Raw genomic sequence first — 10,617 nt, forward strand, 5'->3', positions numbered from 1 at the left:
AAAAAAATTAAGTAATCATATTTAGCCGAAAAATCTTCTATATACTTCAACGTATATATGCAAAAATTAAAAAATTTCTTTACAAAGTAATTAACAATAATTCACAATTTTTATTTTTTGCTAACAATATTTAACTAGCAGATTTTTGTATACATAAATTTGAATATGCTCAACTCTTTTGTTTTTAATCAAACAATATTTGCAATGGAATATAGACTCTGAAATATGCAATAATAATTAACATTAACATTTCGATAATATTGAGGTATAAAACTATGAAAAACATCTTAGTTGCACTCCACTGTACGCCGTCGCTGAGGGCTATAAGATATGAACCGTATTGCAATGATTGGGGTGTGGCAAAGGGGGAAAAGGGAAAATTCGAACACGTCCTTGTTGGCTTGATGATGTTTTCAGTCAATTATAAAGCATCCTTGCTCTGTATGGACTGCTCTGATACTCGCTCTGTAATTTGGACTGCAAAAAAAGAAATGAAATTTGTGAAAATGTATCTGTGAGCCATGGCTTTGATTGCTTATATAACCCCATTTGAAAAGTCATTTTAATGCGAAATATGAAAATGAAAAAAAAAAAAGAAATACAAACTAATTTTCTTCTTTTTTTTTGTGACAGGATAAGCTCTTGTTCTCCCTCATATTGAACATTAATCTGATGAAGCACGAAAACTTGATTGACAATTCCGAATGGATGTTCCTCCTAACTGGTGGAATTGGCCTCGAGAATCCGTATAAGAATCCCACCTCATGGCTGGGCGTTCAAAACTGGGATGAATGCTGCCGTTTATCGAACATGCCCAACTTTAAGGGACTGCGCGAGGATGTCAGCGCCAATCCGGATAGCTGGAAATTGCTATTCGATGCGAAGACACCGCAAGACAATCAATCCATACCCAAGGAGTGGCAGAAACGTTTAAGTGTCTTTCAGCAATTGCTGCTGCTGCGCGTCTTTCGGCCGGATAAATTGGTGCCAGCTGTGCTGAACTTTGTGGCTGGCGAGATGGGACCACGATTTGTGGACCCGCCTCAGTTCGATTTGATGGCCTCCTTTGGCGACTCGCATTGCTGTGTGCCATTGATATTTATTTTGACGCCTGGCTCGGATCCGACAGCCACTCTATTGAAATTTGCCGAGGACCAGGGCTTCGGCACAAATCGTCTGTTCTCCCTGTCCCTGGGCCAGGGCCAGGGACCCATTGCCATCAAGATGATCGACGAGGGCGTCAAGCTGGGCAATTGGGTGGTTCTCCAAAATTGCCATTTGGCAGCCAGTTTCATGCCGTCGCTGGAGAAGGTTTGCGAAAATCTGTTGCCCGACTCAACGCATCCAGATTTTCGTCTCTGGCTCACCTCATACCCAGCCGAGCACTTTCCGGTTGTGGTGCTGCAGAACGGCATCAAGATGACAAATGAACCGCCCAAGGGTCTGCGTTCGAACATAACACGTTCGATGCTCAGCGATCCGATCAGCGATCTGGAGTGGTACGAGTCCTGCACACAGCCGCGCGTCTTCAAGCAGCTGATCTATTCGCTGTGCTTCTTCCATGCCGTCATCCAGGAGCGACGCTACTTCGGACCCATCGGCTGGAACATACCCTACGAGTTCAATGAGACCGATCTACGTATTTCGCTCATGCAGCTGCGCATGTTCCTCAACCAGTACGAGACGGTCAACTATGATGCTCTACGCTATCTGACAGGCGAGTGTAATTATGGTGGTCGTGTCACGGACGATTGGGATCGTCGCACACTGAAGACCATACTGGATCGGTATTACTGCCCCAATGTCATTGATCTGGAGAAGCCCTACTATCTGGATGAGACGGGCCATTACTATGTGCCCGTCTTCAAGGACGTTGAGTTGTATATCAATTTCACACGCGATTTGCCACAAATATCGCCGCCATCGATCTTTGGCTTCCATGCGAACGCGGATATCATGAAGGATCAGCAGGAAACGGATATGTTGGTCTCACACACGCTCTTGACACAGGTATGTGCGGTGTAGTTGGTTGGTTTGGCCTTCATTCTATCATACATTTTCCATGTTTCACTAATGCTTGCTTTCATTAGTTACATTTAAAAGCTATACAGTCGGGCGCTTGTCGTTAGTCATGATCAATATAATTGATCAATGCCTGGGCTAACTCACAGACTAGATTTTCGTACCCTCTCTTCACATCTGTTAAAGAGTTTTACTCTTGCTAAAAAGTATAAGTATGGTTTTGTCTGTTCCTGACGGTCCCTTAGGCATATAAATAACACATCTGCAATCAGGGTAGAGTCTTGTCAGTCCTCGAGTGTCTTTGAACATATCTCATCAAGGTAGAATCGTTTCTGTTCAACTCTTTCATTTTAGATTCCCGTCTATTCCTGACGGTCTTTACGGCATACAAATACCCCAACTGCCATCGAGGTGCAGTTTTGTCTTTCCTAGACTCTTCTTAAAATATTTCCTGTCTGCTACTACTTTGACAGTGTCTTCTGATCGGGTCTATTCTTGACTCTACCGCCGCTCCTTGACTATCTTTAATGTATATACATACTCCGATTACAATCAATTTAGTCTTGCCCGTTTGGGTCTGCCTTGTCGGTTCGGTTCCTCACTTCATGTTCTCTACTAACTGGAATGTGTTCAACTACTTGCAATTCTTTAACGCTTAAATTGTTGCTTAATTTTTGCTTATTTATATCACTCACTGCCGCTAAAAAGGAACGTTGGGTAAGTTACAATGCTTTTTTTTTTTTTCTTGTGAATTTAAACTCTGAGAACTTAAACCAAATATTATTTAACACATTGCTTGCCGCACAGGATCTATATGAGAGACGTGTAAGTTGTCTACTGCGTGGTATTTGCTTTTCGTTTTCCAACAGCTTTTCTTCTGTAAATTTTGTTAACACGCTTGCGCATTAGAAACTGGAGCAAAGCCAGAGAGTTTATGTAGATGTGTTGTCGCGACGCTATCCTGAAAACCTACATCTACCTAACTGTCCCACATGTCCGCCCTACCTTTCACTCTACCAAATCCCATTGAAGGATACAAGTAGCTCGTCAGATGACAGCGAGGGCTCCAAGACGCTGACACCCGAGGAGGTGGTTACGAATGTAGCCACCGATATATTGGAAAAATTGCCCCCGCTATTTGATCGCGAGGCGGCGCTACTTCGATATCCGACCCAATACCATCAGAGCATGAACACGGTGCTGGTCCAGGAAATGGTGCGATTCAATGTGCTGCTAAACACAATACGCACCAGTTTGATAACATTGCGAAAGGGCATTAAAGGTAAGTGTTCGATGTTGCACTTGTTAACTTTTAATTTCCACCAATTTATCTTTAACAATGTAATGGGCGACAAAAAAATTTTTATACACATATATAATATACGTATATATCATATATATGTAGAACCAAACTAATCACGTTCTTCTTGCGGCATTGAGGAACGTTGGGTTTGAGTGACTGGTTTAAACACTGATGGGGGCGTAGTAGCTACATCCAATTCGTAATTACTATACGTACCGGTTTGCCTATCGGCGCCAAGCCTACCTTGGAAAATTGATTCAGGCTCTTCGCGAGACGTAAGGAAGGACTCATGGGCTTCGGGGGCTTGTAGATTCACCAAATCCGTTTCAGCATCCTTGATATCTGAGTCTTTTGCGTCTGCAAGTACGTCCTCGTAATCTGTATCATCTATGGCACCCATATTTTGCGTGCTTGCAAGAGAGACTTTGCTTGGCATATCACCAGGAATCTTGATATACTTGACACTATCGTCATCCCTGCTTTTTTCGTAATCCTTGCTACTCTCGAAATCGATGCCATCGGCATTGGAGAAGGTGATAAACTCGTCATGCTCGCCCTCCATGTCCTCTGTGGCCCCCATGTCCCCTGCGCTCCCCACAACATCCTCTCCAGAGGCATCATTCCACCAACTGCCCTCGTCATCTGCTTCATATTCGGTATTTTCCTCCTCTACGGTTACATCGTAGCCAGCTACAAATTCTTGAAGTGCCCCAATCAATTGATCCACTTGCTGCGTCTGAGTCTCCATGCTATCAACTGTGGGGCTGGGCGCCTTTGACGGTATTTTACGAAACACTGTAAAATCTTCCTCATTTACAATGTCTATGGTGCTCAATATCTGGTACATCTGTCTCTCGTCACTTAGACGGTGCGCTTGCGTCATCTGCTCGAAAAACTCTGTATTGATAAGTTTATCCAGTGGGTCCTCCTGTTGATCCTCATTGGGATCCTCTTTGACTTCAGGGGTGGCTCTGGTTAGCTCTTTGGTAATCTTATCCTCCTTCATTTTCTTAATTAACGTCAATGTCTGTGTGGTGAGCAACACCTGAGACTCCATATTACCGGACACTCGAGAGTCGACAAATGGAATATTGAATTTGTGTATGTCATCAATGCGCAATACGTGATCTGTTGACCGATCCTTGCGCAAATCTATGGGCTCTATTGGTGGAGGATCTGCATTATATTTAGCTATAATTGCATCAAACACATCGTCCAATAGACTGACGTAGTTCTCATGGATAATACGCTCGGTTTCGGTCTTCCAGCGTCGACCAGGAACGGCCTGACGTATGAGTTTCCGTATGATGGCCTCTACCTCATTTCGTTTGGGTGATTCGCTTTCGCTTTCGGTTGAGAACAAATACAGATCATTGTCAATCAGGCGATCAATCAAATCGCTAGCTATAGTGAAGGCAATATCATAGTTTTCTAGCTTTTCCCAAATGCCTGCGAAGATCACATCCTCCACAATGTACTTGGCTATCAGAGACTTCTCATACTTCTCGAGTAATTCACTCATCTCCGGGAAGACCATCTTGCCGAGCATCACACGCAGTGGCACATAGGTCAAGGGCGTTTGGATGAGCTTGAAGCTATCCAGCCAGCGTTGAATATCCTTATCGATCTGTTTGGCAATGCTCACCACCGATTCGGCAGCTTCGCACTCGGCAATGTGAGCCACATCGGTTGTTAGAATCGTATTGATATAGTCATCGGTCACCTCACTGTGCACTGCATTGGTTGACTGGTACAAGTCCTCGTAGATGGCACGCATATTGTTCTCCTTTTGGCGTAGACCTGCTTCGGCAGCCTCACGGCGCCAGCGCTCCTTTTGCGTTAATATGGAGAAGAAGTGGAGTTTGCGCTGCTCCTTGAGACGTTCCATTTCCTCGGATAGGAATTGCATTATCCAGCCGATGGTGCTGCCCTCATACATTTGTAGCAAATGCTCCAGATCCTCACTGCGTCGCTCTTTAAGCATCTCTTTAGCCAGTTCCGGACGGCGAGACATACGCTTCTCGTTCTGCAAATGCTGCTGAATGGCCAGCACCTGTTCTTGCGTGAGCTCAACCTTTGATTCGTCATCATCTGAGCGGCGAGGGGCAAAGAAGTCGCGCAGATCCACTTCCTTGTAGTTGAACGAGGGACGAAATTCGTTGGATGGACGCTTGGGTCGTCGAATGAGACACTTGGGTGTTGTCTTCTGCTTGGTTGCCTGGGAGCGTAGGGTCTTAAGCGATTCGTAGAGTTTCTGCAGATGCTTGTCGGAGCAGAAGTTCTGTTCGTACTCCTTGACATACTCCTTGGGCTTGGACCACTCCTTAAGCTTGGTAAAGCGGCATTGCAGTTGGTTCATATTCACACGCTTCTCCAGGTCATCGATGCGCATATCGAATGCCTTGCGGCCATCGCCCACGAAATTGCGGCGCGCTGGATCGACGCCATGACGGATGAGGGGTCCATAGAACTCGGAGCAGGGTGTACCCAGAGCGTACATCGGACTCTGTTTGACCCAGCGTCGCGAGATGCCGGCATTCTTAATCTGTAGACGGCGAAATGCCCGCTGATACTCAAGCTCATTCTTGTTGAGGCCTCGTTGACGCTTCTCCTCAATATACTCGCAGGCCTTCTCGATGCGCGACTTGGAGGCCTCGTGCATCTGCTTCTCGCGCTTGTCGAACATGCGTATGACTATCTCCAGTCGCATCATCTGGCACTCTTGTATGTACTCCTCCCGCTCCATCCAGTGCTCCCACTCGAAGGCCTCGAGTATGGGACGATATTTGCTCTTGATCGCTTTCTCGCGCTCCTCATTCAGCTGCTTCCTGAAGTTCGTCTTCAGCGCTTTGTTGAAGGCCCAGCGTTTGCGGGCACGTTCCAGGACCTCCACCTCGTACAGACCGGGTGGCTTATCACCGGGCAGCAGTCTGGACAAATTGAAGACCTCTAAGGTCTCACCGTCCTCCTTGTCCATAATGTCGGGCAAATAGGCCACAGTCTGTGCCGAGGACTCCCTGCATTAAGGATGTGGATGTGGTTTGAGTTTTGCATGTCCGGGAGATACATATATCAATTAGAATTGCCTACCTGTAAAGGGTTTGTGTGGTTTGATCTTTATAGCGCCGCTCGTCCACATATTTTGGAAAGAAATCGCATTTATTGGTATAATCCTTGATGATCGGCAACGACTCGCGAATCTTCACCTCAAATGTGGTCACATCGGTTTCTCGTCCAGTTAGAAAATCAAGTCCCGGTGCCTTGAACTGGCATTCGCTGTCCGTGCGGGCCAACCAGCCAACTTTGCGCTCCGCCGGATTGTTGGCACCTACGGCCCGTAATTGGCATTGAAATTAATTAATCCCATCGCAATCATTCGATTACACTTACCGCCTGTGAAGCGTGGATCGCACGACGGATTTGTTATCAGGCAAGAGGTGAGGCCCGTTTGCATCTCGCTCTCCTTGACTGTGGTATGGCGTGGCTTGATGTGCTCGCGCTTCTTGTCAAAGGTCACACGCTTGGCATGCTTCGGCGGCTCCACGAGCAGCTGCTCCTTGGATGACATTTTCTTGACCTGCTCAATTTTGGGCGCTGAGTAAATGGAGGTGTTGCTAGTGCGGCGCATGCGACGCGCCTCGAACAGCACATTCATGATGTCCTGCTGTTGCCCTGGCATCTTTTCTTTTTTTTTTTTTTTTTTTTTTACCGTATTTATTTTATTTTTACCTAGCCAATTAAAACTTTATGTATTTCTAAAAAAAAATTGTTTTAATCATTTAAGTGTTAAGCACGTCCGCTAGCAGTTTACTAATTGAATTTTCCCGTAGTTCCTAATTGGGCCCGTTTCTTGTCTCAACTTGACAAAGTTTTCGTTGCCTGCTCGATTTCTCTCTCAAATTTTGATTGTTGTCTTTTTTCAGGTCTCGTGGTCATGTCCGCCGCCGTGGAGGCGGTCTACAAGTCTGTGCTGATTGCCAAAATTCCAGCCATGTGGGCCAGCAAGTCCTACCCCAGTCTAAAGCCTCTTGGCAGCTACGTTGCCGACTTTCTGCGTCGCCTCGAATTCCTTCAGGTGAGTTGTGTGCACCAATGCCAAAAACATCGAGCCAACAGCAATCGCATGGCAACGGCAATGGCACAGCTGTTGCCCTGGCAGCACAAGTGTTTACTAGGCCACTTGTCCTAGCTCTGACCCCCTTAGCGAGTCAATCAACTTTTGGAAATTAATATTGTAGAAAAAGGCTATGAAATAGTTAATACTAATAATAGCCAATTTAGTTTTTCCTTTATATTGGCGCGTAGTTTAGAAAGAATAAGCATGAGGCTGCAATCAGTGTTGCCTGTTTAGCTTATTTCCGGCTAGACCTAGTCCATTTATATATATAAGCTATCGATAAGCTATCTAGCTTATGCATATGGGATGGACAAACTAGAAATGAGGCAGACTATGCCGAGGAACTAGTCATTAAGAGATCTATAGAGCAGCAGAAGCTGCTGCCTGTGCCATTTTATATTTATAAATATTAACGAAATTAAGCTATTAGTCATATCAATTTTTAGCCATACCCAAGCAGATATATTCTTGAGCAGCGTAATCAAATTATCTGATTAAACTTTCTTCTTTATTGTTTGCCTATATATCTGTTAGGAGGGTCTGTCTGTATATCTGTCTGTCGGTCGCTTCGTCTGTCTCTCCGTTGAAGAAGAATTACAGATCATTTCAGTAGCCTATATGTATGCCGCAGTATTTATTCGGTATTTAGCAGCAGAGAGTGTTCCCATTGGTCACTTAAGGCTCGACTGCAACGACGTCTACCTGCTCCATAGTTGAGTGTTGAGTTGAGTCGACAGTCTGAGTGAAAGGCGTCCTATATAAAGGGCAGCAGCTACAGCATTTCTTCAGTCGCACAGGCCTGGTGGGGGCAAGTTGTGCAGGGTATCAAAGACTTCGAGCAAACAAGTGAGGAAATTCTTGGAGGAAATACGTAAAGGAAATACCTGAAAGAAATACACAGAGGAAAGGTATTGAGGAAAGACTTAGGAGGAACCACTTGGGGGAAAATTGAAAGAAAATATTTAGTGAGAATACTTAAATACTTCGAGCAAATGCTTAGAAGAAATAGTTCGAAATAGTTAGATTTTAGTGGATATATTAAAAAAAAGGTTAATCTACATTTTTATTTATTTTTATTTTTTTCTTAGATCTGTTTTATGATAAAAAAAAAAAATACATTATTATTTCAATCAAAATTTTTCTACGCTCTTGATCTATGTATTCCTGTTTAAAATTGTGGAAATAATAATATATTTATTTTTAAAAGCATCTTAATTCACTTTGAAACTATTTCTAGGGTATCTTCAAATTGTTCAAGTAGGCAATTGTCATTCTCATATATTCTTACTTCGCAGCATTGGTACGAGCATGGCGCACCTTCAACCTTTTGGCTGTCGGGCTTCTTCTTCACGCAGGCTTTCCTCACGGGCGCCCAGCAGAATTATGCCCGAAAATATGTAATTTCCATAGATCTGTTGGCTTTCGACTATGAGGTGCTGTCGCTGGAGGAGGCGGATATTGGTGACACCAGTGCACCGGCCGATGGTGTTTTCGTCTATGGCATCTATCTGGAGGGCGCCTGCTGGGATCGCAAGAACAAATACCTGGCCGAGTCGCGTCCACGCATGCTCTTTGACACAATGCCCCTGATATGGCTGCGGCCACTAAAGCGCGTCGATCTGCCCGAGCGCCACAACTATTTGTGTCCACTCTATAAGACGGCCGAGCGTCGTGGTATTCTCTCGACGACGGGACACAGCACCAACTTTGTGGTCGCCATGCTATTGGACTGCAACCCGAAGACGCCCATTGCCCATTGGATCATACGTGGCACGGCACTTCTCTGTCAATTGAGTTTCTAAATTTCATGTTTAGCATATGTCTATGTATGCGATATACTCATCCATATCCAAACTGTTTGCTATTTGAGCTTGTATGAGTGTAATAGTAAATTGAAAAAAGAGCTGCTGCAGATGCCTGACGGCTCTGCTCAGACGTACATTAAAATTGTGAGAGGCTATAACTGTGTCTTTGAGTTGATTTTATTTTAGGGGGAAGAGAGTTGAGTCGCTTGAGATTTGTTTGATTAAAGGATTTCTTCATTGGCCTAATTATGGCTGCGCTCATCAATTTTAATTTAAAATGGAAAGAAATTATCAGTTGGTTGAAATGGCAAAGTTGCTGTATATTATAATATAATAATTATTTGTATACCCTGTTCGCAATGCTACGAAAATGAAGGTAAATGCATTTGGGTTATAATCAAGTTTATTCAGTTATGTCCGTCTATCTGCATGTCCGATTTCCCGTTCAGCTATTGTCTGATCAAATGCCTAATATTTTATATTATTGAAAATGGAAAATAATTGTTTTTGTAACTAATATAAATTAAAAGACTAATGATAAATCTTAAACAAAACATTAAAATGTACATTAAAAAAAAAAAAAACATATTTATAGTTATTTTTGGATTTTTTAAATTTTTCATTGAATATGGTTATTCAATATAGAACTAGTATATACAATTTATCTATGTATATACATGTATAAAATATTATCTATATATTTTCTAATAATTTACTAGATAACATTTCTTTGAAAATCGGAAAAATATATTTTTATTTTAAAAATTTTTATATATTTAAAATGTCTATACGTCTGGAATTTAAGTTTTTTTTTTATTTGAACCTTTCCTTTTTCTTATATATACGTATAAAAATTTCTAGTACAGTTCACATCTATATAAACAGGGTATTGCCATAACCAATCAACTCTAAAGTAGCTGTTTTCCTTGTTCGTAAATAAAAGTGCTTAAAGTCCCTGCCAGAGAAACATTTTGGAGTCGTCTGGCACGTTAATCATTTATTATCTGACATGACTGTGATTATTTAACTTTTAGCCCGGCTTGCCAGCTATATTTCATCTAAAGCTGGGGTCTTTTTTCAATTTGAAATTGTTCCACAGTTTTGAGCTGCTCGGGCGACTAATTTTCCCAAATAATTTATGGCCAAAGTTTTTCATTGGGCCAAAGTGTTGTGATAATAAAAACAGAAGTGCCAGACGATTATGCGCAGCACTTGAAACGGAGATACCTGCAATAAGGCCAATTATGAATTATTATCGAAAGAAAAGGTAACACTAGCTGCTATCGGGCCAATTGTTGCTGGCAATCGCTAGGCAACTCAGTGCCGTTCGGGCTCTCCATTAATTCTAACACTCTATCGCTTGAAAATGG

At 43.1% G+C, this 10,617-nt stretch overlaps 2 protein-coding genes across 4 annotated transcripts in view; one reads left to right on the top strand and one right to left on the bottom strand.

Annotated features, from left to right (window-relative positions):
• The window catches only part of Dhc36C (Dynein heavy chain at 36C), a 29,224-nt gene extending 19,819 nt beyond the window's left edge, over window positions 1-9,405 (top strand). The window contains exons 19-22 of the mRNA XM_018002475.2: window positions 634-2,010; window positions 3,055-3,304; window positions 7,249-7,400; window positions 8,738-9,405. Of these exons, the coding sequence (XP_017857964.1) occupies window positions 634-2,010; window positions 3,055-3,304; window positions 7,249-7,400; window positions 8,738-9,244 (2,286 nt within the window). The 3' untranslated portion in view covers window positions 9,245-9,405. The remainder of the gene's footprint in view (window positions 1-633; window positions 2,011-3,054; window positions 3,305-7,248; window positions 7,401-8,737) is intronic.
• Window positions 91-7,253, bottom strand: LOC108610396 (uncharacterized). 3 transcript variants are annotated; one of them, XM_089465453.1, is made up of 4 exons: window positions 6,716-7,253; window positions 6,416-6,653; window positions 3,569-6,342; window positions 91-477 (listed from the first exon to the last, which is right to left on the bottom strand). In XM_089465453.1, exons 1-4 carry the CDS (start codon window positions 7,002-7,004, stop codon window positions 422-424), a joined length of 3,357 nt encoding a protein of 1,118 aa, XP_089321579.1. In that variant the 5' UTR covers window positions 7,005-7,253; the 3' UTR covers window positions 91-421. The 3 variants fall into 3 exon arrangements, with proteins under 3 accessions (XP_089321579.1, XP_017857967.1, XP_017857965.1); XM_018002478.2 differs by having other exon boundaries at window positions 3,542-6,342; XM_018002476.2 differs by lacking the exon at window positions 91-477 and having other exon boundaries at window positions 3,312-6,342.
• Window positions 9,406-10,617: the final 1,212 nt, after the last annotated feature.

This window comes from Drosophila arizonae, chromosome 3 (assembly GCF_054131065.1).
Source record: "Drosophila arizonae isolate 15081-1271.41 chromosome 3, UAZ_ARI_1.0, whole genome shotgun sequence".
NCBI lineage: Eukaryota > Metazoa > Arthropoda > Insecta > Diptera > Drosophilidae > Drosophila > Drosophila arizonae.